At 39.2% G+C, this 20,427-nt stretch overlaps 1 protein-coding gene across 1 annotated transcript in view; it reads left to right on the top strand.

The window, feature by feature from the left end:
* MYO6 (myosin VI) overlaps positions 1-20,427 on the top strand; it is a 692,995-nt gene that overhangs the window by 538,781 nt on the left and 133,787 nt on the right. Inside the window, exons 24-26 of the mRNA XM_044077058.1 lie at positions 2,234-2,275; positions 2,657-2,686; positions 13,635-13,673. Coding sequence (XP_043932993.1) covers positions 2,234-2,275; positions 2,657-2,686; positions 13,635-13,673 — 111 coding nt within the window. The remainder of the gene's footprint in view (positions 1-2,233; positions 2,276-2,656; positions 2,687-13,634; positions 13,674-20,427) is intronic.

Raw genomic sequence — 20,427 nt, forward strand, 5'->3', positions numbered from 1 at the left:
TTGGTCTTTCCCTCTGTTAGCTCCAGATACCATTCCTGTCATGTTTCTAGACATTTGTAAAATCGCTTCCTTCTATATGTTGATATCAAAGGGGCAAACTTGATCTGAGATGATTTGCAGCTTGAGAGAGGGTTATGGATAAGGAGAGCAGCTTGAGATATGGATCCATAGTCTGAGAACTGGTTGAAGTCAGATAGAAGTTGAATTTGAAATCCAAAGGTTGAGAAAGGACAAAAATGAACAACACGGATGCATCGTTATGGGGAATACAGAACGTTTGTCAGCTTCTTATCAGATAAATGTTTCTATCACACCCACTTATCTGTGTCCAGTGCTAGGATATCACACACATGTGCATATATGTGTATCTATAATCTGACATATACACACACATACACTAACACAGCTATCACAAGTAGTACATCTCAGAGAAGAACTAGCTTGAGCAGTTTATGCATTTTCTGAATTTACATCAACTTTTTTGAAGTAAACTTCAGCTTGTGTCTGAAGAGCTTTACGTCTGCTTTGCCAGGAATTTTCTCTGCATGAAAGTTTCACTCACATGCCTACCTAATATGGTCCATTACATTAATAGTTGCTGGTAGCGAGCAGCGGGCTGCTGCATGTTTTGTAGATACATATGTGTTATGAATCAGGCAACATGCATTACAGTGTAGAGGCATTTATGGTCACATGCCACTGATGATGCAGTAAGATTACTGTGAGGTTTGACCACTTAATAAGCACATAAAAGCAGAATATTCCTTTCAGAATAAAAGAGAACAGTGAACTTTTACAGATGATTGAATTACTTAGCATGTGTTGGTTAAAACTCTGAAATGGATTATGAGGTAAGTATGATGCTACATATTTAAAGTGTAAAACAAAAGGCCTCATTTTTTCAAAGTAATCATGTACCTGTGATAGAGTGACGGGACCCACTTGTAGGTTGTGAGACAAATGTTGCTGCTGTTAGCATTGCTGCTGAGGAATTCTGCATGTCACATAGAATTGTGGATACTTAAAGCAGATAATAACTGCTTGTATGAACTGCATATCCTGTTAAGCAACAGTCTAGTCCAAGTTAATGTTAAGAGTTATCAGAAGTAAATTGTCCTTGATTTGAAGATTCAATGTCCTTGGTTGTAGAGTACCTCTGCGCTCCGTACTTCCCTTCTGATCAGCTTTAAAATACATTTAAGACTCCATTACTACTACTATAAAACTCGTTACTCCTAAAAGTTACATTATGTAAAAAAACAGAGGGATTGTTTGCAGCTACGTATGCCATGGAGTGTACATGTCATGCGTACCATGGGTACAACAAGCACCACACTAAGGATATGTAGACCACACAATGTTGTGGTCTGTGTTTTATAACAGTAGGGGTGAGGCACGATCCTGGAAAAGTTATACTTCCTTGCCTTTCGATATGCCGTCATTCTGAAGCTAAAGTTGTCGCTGAGAGGGTTCTATAATCTGCAGTAATGTACTGGTGTAAGGGCATCTTGCTGAGGATCTAGTTCTGCAGTTCATATGTGACAGTGTTCCATGTGCCATTTATGATTCTAAATATCAGTTCCAAGAGTCAGAATCCTGCAATTTCTCCAACACAAACCATCATATAACAAATGCTTTAGTTGGTACTGCAAAGATGCTACATTTATTTACTTTACAAAAGATTTAAGTGGCTGAAAATGTACATTAACTTGTAGAGTGCATGCTTCATTATATACAATTAATAAATAGAATTGTTCCCCATTTGTTATGAATACCTTGTGTGAATGTCTGGGTTTCCACTTTAAAGCTGCTTATATTTACCATTACCAGACAAGAAATTAAGATTACCATATTAATCTTGACAAGTTAAACAAGTCATGAGTGCTTAAAACAATAGAAAAAACTCAGTAGATGCTTTGAGGTGCGATTTCTGTTTACTGTTAAGGAACATTTCGGCTTTTGGACAAATGGTAATGTTAATTGTGTTTGTTTTGGCTGATGGGTCAGTATTTTTTTTTTTTTGAAAAATTAATAGGGGCCTCTGGGTTTTCATTGAACTTTACTGCAATATAATGCTTTGATGGAAGCAATCATTTTATGGCTTGCCTTTTCTCCAACTGTTGTTTGTACCCTGGTTTTATGTTATTACTGGGCATGCTAACAGTAAACAGTGTAGTACGATGGGGAAGACATGGCTATATGAGAAGCACAAACTATTCATTTATTTTCACAGCGTCGAGAGTCCAGCATTTATCCCTGCCGTAATGACTGCTAAGTAAGAAAACCTACTAAGTACTTATATTAATTAACCATGGTTGCATGCCTGAAGCTTTTGATCCAAAAGAAGTACAATTTGATGGGAATAATTAAAATAATTCCCGATCTGCAGTGGGAGGCTGTGAACCTGCAATCTAACTGCAGAAATGTTTGATTAATGAATTATTTTAGTTTTTAAATCATTTGTGCACACAAGATTCTGTGAAATTCAAAGAAAAATAATGCACTGATAATCCTTTTTATCTGGTTCAAATGAAGATCACAGATGACAAATCAAAAGAAAGTGTGGCACTGACAGTGACCTCTTCAACTTTTAGTAAATTAAAACCAACTTAATTAATACATTTTTAAAACTGACAACAGTATCTTCTTTTTTCAGAGCTGGAGGACCGGGGCCCAAAATGACAATGTATGAAGATTTTATTATTTTTTTAATTTATTTTTTAAAATGCTGTGTTAAGTTGCAGTGCCTGAGTAAATAACATATGTTAGACAACCAGGATAATTATATATGCGTGTGTGTGTGTGTGTGTGTGTGTGTGTGTGTGTGTGTGTGTGTGTGTGTGTGTGTGTGTGTGTAGTTGATATAGTGTATGCACGTGTGTGTATGTGTAGTTGGTATAGTGTTGTAAACACAAGAAGCCCACACAGAATCCTGCCTGCCATCTTTCAGTTTTTCGCTGAGTGTAAGCTGATGTTTTACTTGGACTCAGTTGTGCAGAAGAAGCAACCCAGATACTCTCCCAAGGCTGAGAAAACTTGCCCATCCTGTTTGGCCATCTGCTGTAGGGCCTGTTAATCAAGCCCTTGTCACCGGCAACATAGTTTGGGGAAAAAATTCACCCTTATGCCAGTGGAATAAATACAACCAGTTTATGAATCTGGCCTACATTTACTCACTCCTTGTTGGTCTTCCTGTTTGTAAGAAGAGATAACCCCTAAGCAGAAAAAACATAGGCCTTCCTATTCAGAAGCCATATTGCTGAAACACTTGATGTCCTTAAGGGGTCATCTGCATATATAACACTGGGTCTCTGTTACAGGAGGTTTAAGGTATCACACAGTGAAACTCTAGCTTGGCTGGGTTTTTCTTGCAGTTTTTCAGAATTATACAACAGTACAAGCAGAAATTGTGTAGTTCAGATTTTCCTGGGGACTTGCTTTGAGTGTAGATCTCCTTTATCCGGTAACCGCCAGTATGTGTAACACTTTTTAATGTTAATATTTTGGGATGTATTTAAATTGTAACTTTTAATGTAAATTTGCTCCACTAAAATTACATGTTTGCTAAAAAATTGCTGATAACATATGAGAAGTGACTTTAGAAATCTGAAAGGCCTGTTATTGTTCTGTTTGCTTAAATGTGGTACATTTCTATCAAATGAGTCTCTGAAAAATGTATACTTTTGGGCTAATACCGTTTCAGAGGAGAAAGTAGATTATTTTTATCTTTGGTGTGTTGGCTAGTGTGGGATAAATTAAACTGGAGTTTGTGATGGGAATGTGTTTTTCCTTCCTGTTATTCTGCATCCTGGAAAGTCATTTCAGTTTGATTGTGTTTAGCATTTACTAGTCTTTTTAATGAAAATTCTTTATTGATGTTGTTTTAACAGACCTGTTCACAGTTATTTACATTCATTGATGAAACATCATGCCATTCTACATTACATACATTTCCATAGGTATTAATTATAACAGCATTCATCTTGTTCTGCTGTGCTGTTACATTTCGATATAACTATGAGTGTACATTTCTCACATCTTACTTGTAAACTTTTTCATTGCTGTGTACAGAAAATATAAAGCACTCATACAAAATGTATTTATTTGTTCCAGATTCAATGTTTTTCTCATATGCAGTGAAAGTTAGTTGTAACATTTAATCATTTGAAGAACATTGTAGCTACCCCAGTTCTCATCCTCTTTTAATAATTACTACATTCTCAACACACTTAAACTATTGTTATTTTACTTAGTTGTATTTGCTAACTGAGGTAGAGCTCAGATCACATGACCCATATTCAGACCTAGCCTGGGGGTACTGTCTGGTTAAGTTACTCAGTTAAAGCCACAAAGGGAAGTGAGCAAAGGGAGGCTGAAGGAATCAAATCATGGCCTTTAGGAAGCAGTTGACTAAATAGCTTACAGCCTTTTGCTATTGCTGTTCTATTTCTCTTTACTTAAATGTGGTACTTTCTTACCTCTCTCAAAAAAAAAAATCAGTCTGCCAGCAGACAGGCATCCATGCCCATTACATTGCCCTCTGACAGTATAGTGCTGAAACCTCCAGTACCCCACATGGCTGCTCAATCCCTGAGTGTATAACCACTACCCCATCTGTTTATCTTGTCCTAGTCCAATGCTATATAAACTGGTTTCCATATCTATATCATTGTTCTTTCCCTGTCAGTATAAAACTTAGCCCTGAGGCATGATTTTATTTACTACATAATATCTGCTTTACACATATTTACATATTTTGACTTGCTGTACATTCAGGCTTCATCCACATTGTTCACTTTACCAATCTGTATCTTGCAATTTCTTTGAGAAGAGTATCACCTCATCTGCTCATCAGTGTAACAAAAGATGGATAAAGAAACCTGGTGTCATTTATTTAATCCTAACTTGTTTCTTAAATATACGCAGCATTTCTGTATTTTTCAGTCAGTAAAGCCTTGCCGGTCTGGTTTCATGGCTTTCATGGTATACGTCTGTCACTTTCTGTCTGTAATTATTCTCCTCACAATGTGCTGTGCCCACCATGACTAAGCAGTTCCAGTTATGCACCTATGTTAATAAAAAAATAAAGTACAATCTTCCTATCATTAGGACACTATTCTTCTGTTAAGCATTTTACATCCCATAATATATCCCAAAATAATTAGTAGCTGTCAGCAAACTTAAATATGGATTTAAATGCACAGTGTACTTCTAGAGGGTATGTATACTTTCACAGCGCCATGCCTGGACCCATCTGCCAGGACCACAGAGCTCTCCACTGTGACTATAAACTTAGGTAAGTGGCAGGGACCTTATTCTCAGATGTTGTGGTACAGGCAGTGAGCTAACAGAGGATATGCAGTGTAAGTTTTCTGTGTTTGGAAGGGTGGCTATGGATGCAGCTTTCTGATATCTGAACGTAGCTCTAGGCTAGGTCCAGGGTGGAGGGTTTTGGGGGATAATGGATTTTGAGTGCTTTGGAGGGCTTATACAACTCCATTCCCATTTATTTTTGATTACTTCTTTACTATCGCTCATGGTGTAAGGGGTTGGCTGGGTGTTAGAGAATGTCATTTCTTTAGTTGTGGTAGCCCTTTGGACACTACAGCAGTCATTGCTTTTAGTTCACTGATGTCCTCCCATATCACTGTTGCAGCATTCATTACATTAGGAATCCACTGGCAATTGTAGCCCAATGTCCAGACAGTGTACCAAAGCATTAAGTTGTAATAGGGACATTGTACATCACATGTATGCTCCCACTCACAGCATATGGCATAAAGGTGACAAACAGATTTACCTTCCTCAGAACTTATTTGCTGCCAGTCCAAATGCCATCTTCGATCATCAGTCTTTACATTCCATCTGCTGGTTACCAAACCATTTCATATAAGTGCCCTGTTGGTTTTTTTTCTTCTTATCGTGACATTTTTCTTTTTGCATCAAAAAAGGTATAAAGCCAGTGTGGGAGACAGATTCTCCATAAGGACCATCACGAGTAGTGTTTGACATTGTGCCCTATTTATCAGGTGTTTGCCCCTAAAACTCTTCGTAGTCATCTCTCCTCCTTAGCCTTCTACCTGGAAAACCAATGTCTTAAGTTGTTGGTGCAGGGTACAATGGTGGAATCATCCCAGCCAGAGGCTCAGATGTCTGTTAAGAAGAAGACCAAAAAAGATAAGTTGGATTCTACTGCTGTATTGCCTCCCCTGGACATCTTTCTTGAGGCTGGTTAAAGCCCGGAAGATCACCTAGTTTGTCCATCAGATTCCTGTGCAGCTACTGCTTCAGAGGCCAGCATGAATCCAGGTTCTTTCACATCCTCAGAGGCTCTGCAGACATCCATTTTGGACATTCAGGAGGAACCACAGCTGATAATATCTGAGGGACCAAGAGGTGTTCTGCAGATTCTTGTTGGGGAGGAGATTCCCACTATGTTGTTTGAGTGTTGGCAGTGGTCAGAACCTTCTGAGATATTTAGGGTAGACTTCCCTTTAAGGGAAAAGCAGAAGACCAAGCATATCCCCCTGCTCCTAAGGATCCTCAGCATGAATGGCATGATTTTACACAGGGTTTGTTTAATGCACTTTTGGCTTTGAAGCCCCCTCAGGGAGTTTCTGTTCCTGCCCCCCCTCGTTCCTCTACTCTTAAGAAGCTTAGGAAGTAGGACTGTTCCGATGAGGACTTCCCAGATTCCCTCTCCATTGGATTATGGTTCTGAGGAGGAGGACTCCTTTTGAGGAGATTTCCTTTGGGGACACTATTTCTCGTATGATGGAAATTTATAAGTGGGATTGGACCCATGTTTCTGATGTTTAGAAGAGGTATTATGAACTCCTCCGCATAAAGTTTCCTAAGCCTTCTGCTTTACGTCCTGTTCTTGCTGCTTTGTTGGACACATTTTCAGTAGTTTCTCAGGCTCCTGATTCCTAGCCTCCTGCTCCTAAAAAACATGATGTGTTTTGTAAGGTGCCTGATGATTGCACATTTCTTTACAAGTGTCCCTCTGCTGACCCCCTCTGTTATTTCTGTTTCTTCTGATAAGCCTTCCAAGCTTTTGCCATCTTCTAAACTGCTTCTCTTTGACAAGGACAGTAGAACCATGGAAAGACTGGGTAAAAAGGTGAATACTGCTGTTACTCTGGCCTTTAGGCCTGTGAATCTTCAGACCCGTATGACCAGGCTTGTTTTAGCCCTTCTCCCTCAGGCTTTTCAAGTTATTTCAGATCTTCCTGATTCTGACGTGAAGGCTTTGTCCCTGTCTTTGTTGGCATCCTCTTCTCAAGTTGCTCACCACTCCATTAAATTTAGTTATGACAGAGCTGATGGCTCTTCTAGAGCTGATGCCTTTTGTTCTGTGTTAAGGAGTTATTCCTGGCTTCAACTTCAGCCTCTGCCCAATGATATTAAGGCCAAATTGATGAATGCTCCTCTTGACAATAAAAATCTCTCTGGTTCTGCATCTGCTGAGCTGTTTAAGTGTCTTCAGGAGAAGGGTAAGCATATCTAGGAATTTTTTTTCCCATATTTTTGTTTCCCTTGTTCCCATATTTCAGAGGAATTATCCTACGAAGTCTGCCTTTGTATGTAGACAGTCTCGCCCTCCTCCCAAAAGTAAAAAGGGTTCTAGAAGGGCTCCTCCTGCTAAATCTATTTAGAATCCTACAGCTCTGAAGCTTCCTTTTCCAGACAAGCCAGGTTCTTTCTGACTGTCATCTTCCCTCCTTCCTAAGCCAAGTTCCTTTATCTCTTCATTTTTCCTTGTCCCATCACAGTTGGTTAAGAATCACTCAGGATTCTTGGGTTCTGTCCATCATTTGTCAGGGGTATTACATGGCTTGGAAATCCCTTCCTCCTGTTTTGGGCATTCCTCAGTCTCCTCAGGAACAGCTGCCCTTTTTTCCGGATGTTCTTCAGAGCCCTGTGTCTCAAAGCACCGCCCAAGCAGTTTCTGCTTCTCAAAAGGTGAAGGGGGTTTTATTATGGAATGTTTCTGGTTCCCAGGAAAGAAGGCACCTGAAGACCCATTCTGGATCTTTCCCAGTTCAACGCCTTTTTAAGGGTTCCCTCCTTTCAAATGTTAACCGTTCAAACTTTGTTTCCTCTTTTTCTACATCAGACTTTCCTAGCCTCTCTGGATCTCAAGGATGCCTATCTCCATATTCCTGTCCATCTCCATTTCAGGAAATGTTTATGTTTCTCTGTTTCTACCTTGCATTTTAAGTTCTCTACTGTGGCCTTTTCTCCTCTCTGCTACCACAAGGGACTTCAACAAATGCCTCACTTTATGATTTTTTTTTTTGCAGGATGAGGGGAATACAGATTTTTCCTTATCTAGATGACCTGCACATTCAGGCTTCTTCTCCAGAGACTTTGCTTCAACATATTCACTATGCTGTTTACCTCTTGCAAAACCTAGGGTTTACAGTGAATTTCCAAAAATCCTTCCTGACTCCTCAGGATCATTTGTTTTTTTGCGTGCAGGCTCTAGACTATTACTATGCTGGCATCCCTGCCACCTCCCAGGCCTTTAACTCTGACTGCATTTTTTCAATCCCTTCTTCCACTAGTCTCAGTTACAGCCAGGGAGTTTCTAACGGCTCTGTGGTACATGGCTTCCACCGTTCCTATGCTTCCTCTTACCAGACTTCATATGAGAAGGCTACAGTGGTTCCTAAAGTCAGTCTGGCTTCAACATTCTTATTGTTTGGACTTTCCAATTCCTCTTCTTCCATGTCTCAAGCTAGAGCTTCAGTGGTGGATTCATCAACTGTCCGTCGACCCAGGGCTTCCTTTTCAGCCTCCAGTCTCACTCAGGCACTCTTTTTGGATGCCTCAGATATGGGGTGGGGAGCTACTTTTGGCCCTCTAAAAGTACAGGGTCTTTGGTACCTTTGTTGAAAGAAGGACCATATCAATATCAAATCCATGAAAAATCTTTTTCTGGCTCTTCAGGCCTTCCATTCTCTACTCCTTCCAGGGACCCTCAAAATCATTACATACAATACCACAGTGATGTGGTACATCAACAGACAAGGGGAGATGTGGTCTTACCTCTTGGGCAGACTAGCTCTTCAGGTTTGGGATCTGGCTGTTCCTTCAGAACTGAACATTGCGGCAGACTGTCTGAGCAGTTCCATAACACAGACTTACAAATGGATTCACAGTGATGCGTTTCTGGACATTGTCCACTGTGGGGTACTCCTCAGGTAGATCTTCTTGCCTCCCCTCTGAACAGACAACTTCCTCTGTTTTGCACTAGAGTCCCATGTCTTATGGCTTGGAAGGTGGATACCCTATCTTTTTCTTGGAAGGGGATGTTTCTTCATGCCTTACCTCCCCTTCTTCACATACCAAGGGTCCTGTTCAAGATAGAACAAGATTCTTTGAAAATCTTGTTGGTGACTTCCTTTTGGCCCAGACAGCATTGGTTCTCTCTTCTTCTGCACTTAGCCAAGGGCAATCCTCACAAGTTACCTACTTACACAAGAGAACAGGTTTCTCATCCTCCCCACTTGTCCACTCTTCATCTGACACTTTGGGTGATAGGGTTTTAATCCCTTTTAAGTACGTATTTCCTGAGGACATGCTTCATGTTCTGAAGGAGGTCAGGAAATCTTATTTGTCCAAATGGAACAGATTTTCTGTTTGGTGTCTTTTTCATAACCCGGATCCACTTTTTGTGGAATGGTTCTCTCATTTGTGTGGATTGCTCCATGTGGAGTTGGCATACTCTAGTCTTCAGTTAAAGCCCATCTGTCAGCTATTTCTGCTTGTCTGCCTTTCACTCTTCCTTTGGCTTCTAGATTTGAGGTCAAACAATTCCTTAAAGGCATCCGTAATATTAAGCTTCCCAGGAAGCCTATTTCTCCTTTCTGGGACCTTAATTTTAGTCTTGAAATGTTGACTCAGGCTTCGTTGAGACTGCTGGTTCAGCGTCCTTACAGCATTATACTTGGAAGACTATTCTTTTGACACTTAATTCAGCTAGAAGGGTGTCTGAGCTTCAGGCCCTTATGGCTGTCCCTCCTTTTTTAGTTTTTCATAGGGACATATGGTGTCTCTTCATACAAATCTTTCTTTTATGCCCAAGATGGTTAATGAGTTGCCTCTTAATTAGTCTATTCATTTGTCCACTTTTTTCCTTTCTCCACAGACTGCTGAGAAGGTTCTTCACACCTTGGATTTGCATAAACAAATTGGCTATTATTTAGATAAAGCTAAAGCCATTCGTAAATCTGAGCAACTTTTTGTTTCCTTTCATCCTAGGTCTAGGCTGTTTATAAGCAAACTGCTGCTTCCTGGATCTCTAAGGCCATTTCCTTTTGCTGCTGTTTTCATGGGAAAAGCTATTCCTCTTCTATTAAGGCTCATTCTACCAGGGCTGTAGCTTCTTCTGCTGCTTTTCTCAAAGGATTGGATACCAGCTCCATTCCTGACGCAGTTACTTGGACTTCTGTGAATACTTTTACCAAGCATTATAAGTTGGATATGGTTTCCATGGCTATCCTGCATGGCTTTATTGAAGGCTGTTCTGGACCTTCCTCCTCCCAACTTTCCTCTTGAGCTTTTGTACTCTCCCTTTTGTAAGGAATACTGCAACAGTGATAAGGAAGGACATAGTACAGTTGTATAAAATTTTATCATAACAGTAGATGTCCTCTTCTTCACTGTTGCAGTATTCACTCCCTCCCTTCTTCTCCTGATCCTTTTCTCCTTTGGATGGACTTGTTACCTACTAGTATCCTTAGACTGTCATTCCTACTGGGGCTTTTCAGTTCTGAGGATGGTACATCCATATGTCACCTTTATGTCTTATGCCATGCACGGGGAGCATATGTGTGATGTACGGCATACACATTATAACTTAAAGGCTTTGGTAACCTGACCAGACATCACGCTACCCTTGGCAGGTGATCCCTATTGTAAAGAATATTGCATCAGCAAAGAGAAGGACATCTACTGTTATGGTAAAATTTTACACAACTGTACTTTCTGCAGTCACATTAAGGATAGTATGTGCATCTCATCATCTTGGCCTCAAATGTAATTTGATGTTTCTAGATGTATCCCCACCTCCCTCTCTCTTTTGCTCAGTCATTGTCTCCAGTTTGTTTGGTGGACACTTGATCAAATCAATCTGGACTTGCTATTCCGATTTTAAAAATCCTTCTGGATGGGTAGGGACTTAGGTTACTGTCCTGTTCATATTAAGTGTCTGCTTCCTGTTAAAATTCTCTAAATCTCCTTGATCATTCACCACATTTTGTGAAATATGGAGGATATGAGGCTTTCTGGGTCATCATCTTACATCAGTCAGGCTATTACACCTACATCTCATTTCTGATAAAAAGTTCAACTTTTCACGACCATTTAATCATGCCGTTCTCCTTATTGCTGCCTCGCCATTACCCCAGGAACTGGATCCTGGCTGTCACTTCACCTTCATTCATCTTACATGTCAGACTTTACTTGTGCCTCATAGGCCCGACTTGGGCCCTAGAGAAAGGGGCTTTGCTGCATGTTTAGGGTTGTAGCAAAAGTGCAGGGATTAGAATAAGTGCAACACTCTACATAGATGAACATAGTTGAATGGTTTTTGCATTCTTTTCATATGGGTAGTTTTCAAAATTATAAGTATGTTTAACAGAGATGTGTAGAGAAAAGCTAGCAGATGATCATTCAGACATTGAATTTTTTTCTTTGCACATGCCTGTGTACATTATGTTGACTATTTGAGGGCATGTGCAGCCAGCAGCTTGCTTAATGAACCAAGGCTGACCTCCCCATGTAGCAGTGTCCCTCCTGAACTGGACGGCAGTGAAGTGCTTACATAGAAAGTTAAGCTACTCTGGCATTGCCTGATTTCTTAGAAATCATTGCACAGGTGTTTGTAAGTTGCATACCAAGCAGTGTACTGCACACAAAATGTGTTTGCACAATTCAAGTGCCTTGTTTAATTTCCCAGGAATGCCGACATCGAATGTCTAGAGCCATATCCCTGTTCTTCCACTAGCTGTTCTGGCATATTAACATTCAGTCGTGGGGTTTTCAGCAGACTTAATCTTTTCTAAACAGAATGGATGAGAATAACTCCTACTGCCTAATTAAAATCTGAATGAGGAAGTAAGGCTCTGTAAGAGAGAGCACATTTTTGGCTCGACAAACAACACAGTAACACGCTTTTCATATAACTGAGTGAGGCATCTGTAGAAACAGAATGGTTATGCAACCAAGCAACAGTAGCTGTGGATTCTGCAAGATGACTTTCTCAGTTGTCCTTGCAGGCTGTAAAACTTGAATTGCTGGAGGTACATGCTGATGTTTTCCCTTGAATATAGATGGTTCCATCAGTGTTTAATGACCCAGAGAGATGCATCTTTCTAGCTTGTTATTCTTCTTGAGCCAGCACCCTGTGTTCTCTTAGTTCTATAACCTTACTGTTATGATAGGATGGTTAAATAAGAAGCCAAGCTTCACTTTCATGTACTGATAGTATGGGAGATATGGGAACTGCTAGCATTTCTCTAATCTGAGCTTCACCTGTTTATTGTACCTGGCAAAATGAATCAGCAGTTCCATTTGACTTGATTGCCACATTTCTTGGTTTCTGCTCCTGTTTCATCTCTGACTTGGTGGGAGAGGACCGTCTGGGAGTCTGTGTGTATAAGAATTTAAACAAAGACCTTCTCTGTGAGGAGCTGTGACTGTGTAGGTATGTAAAAGAGGTGGGAAGGCTTATTTCCAAAGAGAGAACATTTATAGATGTAGTTTTATGTATATAATCGATACTGGAGAAGATTTGCATTTCAGGGATAGCCTGCTGTAATACTGGTGTGCTGTTTTTGGTGAGAATGAAGATGAGGCATCTGACACAAAAATGGGAGTGAGTTCTCTCGCACTGTCCTGAGAGGAGCCCTTCTTGATTTGCGTCAGTCAGTGGGCAGGGCTGGCAGGTTATTAGATGGTTAGCACTTTGAGAAACTGGAGACCAGGATGAAGCAGAGACTGTAGTGGCATCACTTTACTCATATAATGTAGTTCTGTGATCTGTTGCCAGAGAAGGGGAAGGGACCCTTACAGCTACATAAAACAAAGTGAAGAAGTCTGAGATCTATTGCTAGATAAAGGGATGGGACCAGACATAGCTAAGAAATAGTTAATAATGACAACATGTGAGAGCAAACAGCATCAATTAAAGAACTCTGGTTCACATAGTAATGCTGCAGTATGATGAATGCAGAGCTGGAATTGATCCATTTCCCCGATGGCTTCATAGTATGCTCACAAATGCCTAGTCCAGATCACCCATCAGGAGATAAGTAGCCTGCAAGTCCAGGGCAATATCTTAGCCTATAAAATGATTCATGCACTATCTGAAAACATGGAAACCATGTACCACAGAAGGAGCTGGGTGAACTTCTGCTTGCAACCCATGGGCTATGCTGCTGTCTTGGCTTATTTACCTTTCTTATAGGTGTATTAGTTATTAATAGTTATGAATGAATGCATCCAAGAGAGAATGTGTGCAGACTTTTAAATATTGGAATATGTATCAGAATCTTTTGGTACTGAATGTTGATGCAGATTGTCTATGGTGTGCTGTTGTCCATTTTAATTTTATGTTCTTCTAGGGAACAAATGGCAAAAGAAATGACAGACCTGCTGGCTAGGTGGGTGAGAAAAACACTCAAATGGTATTTAATGGTGACAATAATCAAAGATGTTGGTGGCAGATGTAATCAGGAGGGAATGCATGCTGCAAGTGAATTCCAGTTGATTAAAGCATGGTTATCTCAGAATATAAGATATGATATGCTTTAATCAGTGCTGTGCAAATGGTGGTGGGTGATTAAGTGATTATGCATGCTTTTTTTTCTATTAAAGTATTTTTGTAATCGGTACGATTTATTGGTGGCAAAGAAAAATAAATCAGGATGGTGTTTATTTGTCACATTTTGTTGTGTAATATTTAAACGATTACTGATGTCTGAGGTCTAATTTATTTTAATTCCGTAAAGTAAGTTTCAGTGGGAACTAAATGTCACTGTGTTCTTCTGTGTCATTTGTGTAATGGAATGAAATTTATGTTCGTGGCCATGTATCTAGTTTATGTAACTAAACATCAGCACCCAGAAACAATCTTGAGTTACAGTCGACTCTCAGAGAGACATTAAAAGCATACTTCCCATATTTTTTGATGCATAGTTCTGTTTGTAAATGTGATTGTTTTAGAATTATGACATATCTATATAAATGTTTGTAAACAGAAAAACTAAATAGTCTTACCTGTTCATGTTACCGCATTAACTAACCAAGCTGATTAAGGCACTAAATGGGTAGCAAATCCTTAGGATTCTCAAGAACTCCTTCCCTCATTTTGTATAGTTTAGGTCTTGCACGTAAGTCATCCAGTTTTGAAACTTCCCTCAGATATTGCCTTTCAGCTCAGGAATATTATCCATGTAATTAACATTTCCTTAAGCCTCCCTTACCTAGTTTCCTTGCATCCTTTAGTCAACTCTGCCTGTGGAATTCCACTCACCATTTAGACAGTAATGCATGGCTGTTTATACATATTGCTGAAGTAGTCATACTTAACATAAGTGGACATAAGATAGGGTGATCAAATTTGTCCAGCTGCAAGACACTATGTTATCCTGTGACTATATAAATACTTGCGAGTTTTGTTACCCGTAAAAATTTGAGTCACACTGAAGAAAAAATACCATATTTTTAGTGTTTTAAGTTTTACTTCAAGAAAGTTTTTGGTCTAGAGATCTAAACTTCTTCTGCAACATCAACAGAACAGTTTGGAGGAACATGATACCTCTGCTGTGGAACAGATTCTCCATTTGTATAAAACAAAGTTCATCCCTGTCCATTTTCAAGCACAACTTAGATTTATGGATGAGAAACAGAAAATTTGCCCCAGGACTGCCCTTTGTACCACTAATGGACAGAGGCAGCTCCTAAATGTTTTATCTCATGTATAGATCCCCACAAATTATCTGTGGTATGATCCCAGTTATTCTCATTAGGTGTACTATATAATTATTGACCACGGGATGGGTAGGTCTAATCTATAACTAAATGGGATACGTTATTTTATAGGTTTATAGGTTTATTGTGTTAATGACCACATAGGGCTTTTTTAAGCCTAGCCATGCTCTTAAGCTGAGAGTTTAACTTTGTATTTTGTGCCTGTGAGGTAAACACCTTAATCATTATGCTACCCCCAACCCCCCTCATTGCAGGGCAGAAATGAGGTCACACTACTACTGTTAGGCTGTCACATCAAAATCTATTGCCTAAAAATTTGTCCACTTTTATGTGCTAGAAAAGTTAAACCACAAGCCCTGATGAAATTAGACCTCATGGCTTGGGTTTAAAAGACAACTACAGCATTTCCTGAGCTACAGAGCCATTCAAGCACAAAATAGTAAATTGGCTAGGCTTAAAATCAGCCTCAATGGCAGTTAGCAGTACTTACCTATGAACCTATGTAACCTTGAGCCACAAAACCTGTACTACATTTAATATGTTGCAAATGTGCTTCATGTTTTATTAAGAGTGAGATAGTAAAGCATACTTTGTTGTTTCTTCTTTCTCAAAAATGCTTTTTTGGTGTTATATACCATGATTGCAAGTAAAAGTAATTGCAGTTTGCTATAGCACACTGCAGTGTTAAAGTAAATTTAAATAGTTTTGGTATCTAAAGGCAAAGGAGAGCTTTTATCACACTGTTATATGAGCAGTTTGGGGGATGTCTTTTTTAATGAAATTTCCATACATATTCAGGTGAAGGTACCTTACTGAACTGTTTTCTTAACACTCTAGTAGATCTGTGTTTATATTGTAGACCTTCTTTAATGTGGCTTTAGCTAATGGCATGTTTAGCATATCTGCTCATTTGGCAGAAAAGGATGTCTTATTCTGCTAATTTTCATAATTGTAAATTTGTGGAGGCCATTGAGTCAAATTAAGAAGAACTAACCACTAAATATTTAATAAAGTTGCACTCTGAACATGACCAACTTTCAACAGACCCTGTTAAATTATATTTGTCATTAAGTTATTTTACATATTACATAAGCTGATTTTATTGAATGGACTGTATATATATTAAGCACACCGAGAGTGATATTTTTGTTGTTAATGGTATTCTTATGTGTTCACACGTCACCTTCATGATATGAAGCTGATGCAGTGAGTGATATTCCTTGCTGCTTACTGACTGGCTGAGAGTGAATCTGTTTAGAGATGTGGTGGCATTTTGTCTAGCCTTAGGTTCAAGGCTGTCGAGTACTGCTTGTTAAACTTCACATCACACTATACACTTATCACTGAAAAACAGATTCATGTTATTCTGTTTTTAATGAGAACTATATAAAATAAAGAAGTTTATTGCTCTTATAAAAACTAAAGCAAATTTAAATGTACATAGGTTTTATGATCTGATTCAAAACTGCTCTTAAAGTAGGGTTTAAATTGTATAAAGCTGTCCTTTCAAGAACCAGACATTGTTTAAAAGATTTTTTATTTTATTAGTCTCATGTCATATAGAGTTTCATCATAGAGTGTATAGTTTTTGTGTTTAAAATGTATTGGCGATACATATATGTTATTGTGAACAACACCCTTTATAGTATATACTAGAACATTATTATCCTTTGAGATCTGCACACTAGATTTTTTTTTATTTAAACTAAAAGGAGGGGGCATTTAAAAAAGCTTGCATTTAGTTATATGGATAATAGTTATGGTGAAGTACAGGAAAACATGGATGTCAACATTTCTTCCAGAAATGTCTGTAACTCTAAACTGTTTGTGACTCAGCAGTGCCCTCTCATACTTGGGCAGTCCTCCTGATTCACAAAAAAACACGTTGCAGCTCCAGGTTATATGTACAGCTCAACACTGCATGCTGGGAAAAAGCAATGCATATTATAACTACTTTTCACAGCTACACCTGCCTATGGTATATGTAGCATTGCCTGGTTTTGTATTTAAGAATGGAAACTGGTTTTGCTGGGTGCTGCGATACACACAAAGTGTCTGACTCATATTTTCAGTCTGAACAACAGTCATTGCATGGAGAGTGCTATACTTTCGGAATTTCTTCTCAATCTGAACATTCTGAGTCTGAGGAAGGTGTGATGTTAGATTTCCATCTTGAAAATGTATCTTTTTCTGAGACTTCATCTAAAATGAAAGTTCTTTTCCTAGTGGGAATAGTATGAATTTCCTGTCACACAGAAAATGTATTGTGCTTTGTTACATTTGAATATATCTAGCTCTGCAGCTATTCATCCTATTTTGTCTGCTTTAGAGAATGTTTTTCTCACTCCTTGTAGTTCACTTGTCAGTCAAACTCCTGTTCCCAGGACGTCTGACAGGTTGTAAAGGATTCCTTAGACTAAGTATTTGTTTTCTAACTAGAAATCAGACCCAGCAGTGATTTCCTTATCCCAGATTGCTACTGCTAAACAGATTGATGTTGAAAATCCCATTCCCTCTGACAAGGATGGGAAAGCTTTTGACAAGTTAGGAAAGAAAGTGAATTCTTCCATTCCTTTAACTAAAAGAATTTTAAACTGTTAAGCTGATATGTTAAAGTTTTTACTTTTATCGCTAGAGACTGTGCAAACATTAATGGCTAACCTTTCTTCTTCTGAGGTAAAAAATCCTTTGAATGCCTCATTTATATCAGACTCTCATGTTAATAATCTTTTTTTAGGTGTGCCTATGATATTGCTGACACTTCTTCCAGAACTGCAGCAGCTGGATCATGAGAAGATTTGCTTAGCTTCATTCTCAAAACCTTCCTGAATACAGAAGTGTTAAATTCTTCCTAGACAAAGAGACTCTGTTTTGTTTAGGTGCTTAAAAAGTGTGATGAAAGGGATAACTTGATTCAAGGAGTTACTCAAAATGTTCAACCCTCCTTTTTAGGGCAAATAAAAATGTCCTTTCTGTGCAAACAACTGAAACAGTAAACGGTTGTTAAGCAGGATTTTAAAATCAATGGCAAGGAGGCTCCAAAAAAAGGAAAGGGAAGCTTCAAAGAATCAAGGACAGTCATCCTAGTTACCATGACTGTTTCCCTGTTTATGCTGTCCCCCTGTCCCCAATCCCACCCATCCAGGCAGCCTCTGCGGCTTACCAGATTATAATAAACAATTCAGTACTAAATGTAATTCAGAAAGGGTACACGACTCTGGGAATCGTTCCTTTCCAGAGGATTCCTCCTTGCTAGTAAGCCAAGTCTTCTTCTTCCCTTTGATTCTGCATCAGTTGTTTTCTTAGAGAGTAATAGAACCAGTATGTTCCTGCCAGGTAGACAATGTTTTTTTTTTTCTAAAGATTTTTTCTGGTACCAAAGAGGGACGGAATTTGGAGGCCTGTGCTAGATCAGTCCTTTTTTGACTCTGCCTCCATTGCTAGCTTTCATGGTAAATATAGACTTAAAGGATGCCTGCCAACCCTCACTTTCCCACTGTTGAGCAGTTCAGGCTGTTCTTCAGATTTTTTCTGTCTTGCATACATTGTCAGTTCTCTATATTACCTTTTGGACTTTCCACTGTGCCAGTGGTGTTTACAATGTCTGGCTCCAAATGCTTATTGCAGACTTCAAGATATTCACATCTTTTCATATCTGAGTGATTGTCTTTTGCAGACCTTTTTCCCACTTATTAAGAGTCTTTAACCACTGTTGAGAATCTTCTACTCAGTCTGGGATTTCAAATTAACTTACAGAAATCTTCTCTCATTTCTTCTTAAAAAATTGTTTTCCTGGAGTGTCTATTACATTCTGCCCTGAGTAGAGACTTTCTTCCTTCAGGCAAAGTAAAGATATTTCAACTGTTCTTCGTGAATTTTCCCATGCAAAGTCATGTATCTCCAAGGGAATTTCTCAGGATTCTGTGGTAAATAACATCTATGATACTTTTGGTTCTTCTGACCAGACTCCACATGAGGAAAACTCAGTAGTACCTCGGGTCAGTCTGGACTCTTTTCATATACCTGTTTTAGGGGTTGTAAAGAGGATGATTCTCTGGTGGGTAGACTAGATCTCTTGCAGTCCAGATCTCCCATTATTCCTTCCTTCTCCTATTCAGTCTGTCACTGCAGGTGCATTAGACCCGGTACGGGGAGTGGTTACCAAAGATGTGAAAGTGCAAGGTCTGTAGAAGCACATAAATGTCAAAGAGATGATGGCAGTGATAAATGGTTTGAAAGCTTCAAATTGTCTCTGGTCTGCAGGAACTTTGCAAGTTTATGCAGGCAACACCAGAGTGCTGTGATACATAAATAGGAGGCTGCCAGGTCTTATCCTATTTGCAGACTTGCAATGATAGCCTGAGAGATAGCGATTCTGTTTATTTTGACTTTCCAGGCTTCATACATTCCATCAGAGCAAACTGTGATTGCAGACAAGCTAAGCAGGACCAGGACAGACCCTCATAAATAGGAATTTCATCCTGGTGTCCGCCAAGAATTGATCAAACAGTGGGGAAACATCTCAAGTTGATCTGTTTACCTCCTGTCCAAACAGACAGCTAAAGAAATTTTGCTCTTGGAATCCCTTGGAAACATACACAGAAGACAAATGCCTTCTCATTCCCATAGATGATAATGTTCCTGTATGCCTTTCCATCCTTTCCTAGGATATCCAGGTTTCTTCTACAGATCCCAAAGGACTCCACAAAAGTAGTGATGGTGACTCCCTTTTGGCATAGGCAACAGTGATTCTGTTTTTTCAAACTGCCCAAGGGTAATTACCACAAACTTCCCCACAGTCTGGATTTACTCACACAAGACAGTTTTTTCTGCTGCATCACAACCTGGAAACTCTTCAGTTGACTAAATAAACACTAGAATTTTGTTGCCTTTTAGGCACCTTTGTTCTGAGGGTGTTCAGCAGATGTTGAAGGAGGTGACAAAAAAAAGTTACAAAGAAATCATAGTTGTATAAATTGAAAATATTTTTAGTTGGTGCCAGTCCAAGAACCACAACCCTGTACAGGCCTAGCTGCCTCATGATCTTGATTATTCATGTGAGCTACTATCCTCTGACGTTTTGTTTTCCTGTCAAGATTCATTTATCCACCATTCTTGATTCTCGGTCCAGTATTAGCGGCTAGAAAACAGGTGGCCCCTCTTTGAGATCTTAACTTTGTGCTTAAAAAAGCTTACTCTTTTTCTATTTGAACCAGCTCATGATGTTCTTAAAATGAAAGATTGTTTTTTGCATTACTCTGACTTCTGCTAGGAAGGTATCCGAGTCACAGTCACTTATGGTGAGTGAACCCTGCCTCATTTTTCACAAAGGTGTGATTTCTTTGAGAACTAGCCCTTATATTATGCCTAAAGTGGTTTCAGAGTTCACTTTGAGCTAGACTTTTAATCTCCACAGATAGTTTA

The sequence above is a fragment of the Protopterus annectens genome, chromosome 1.part0 (assembly GCF_019279795.1).
Source record: "Protopterus annectens isolate FY-2018-M chromosome 1.part0, PAN1.0, whole genome shotgun sequence".
Classification (NCBI taxonomy): Eukaryota; Metazoa; Chordata; order Ceratodontiformes; family Protopteridae; genus Protopterus; species Protopterus annectens.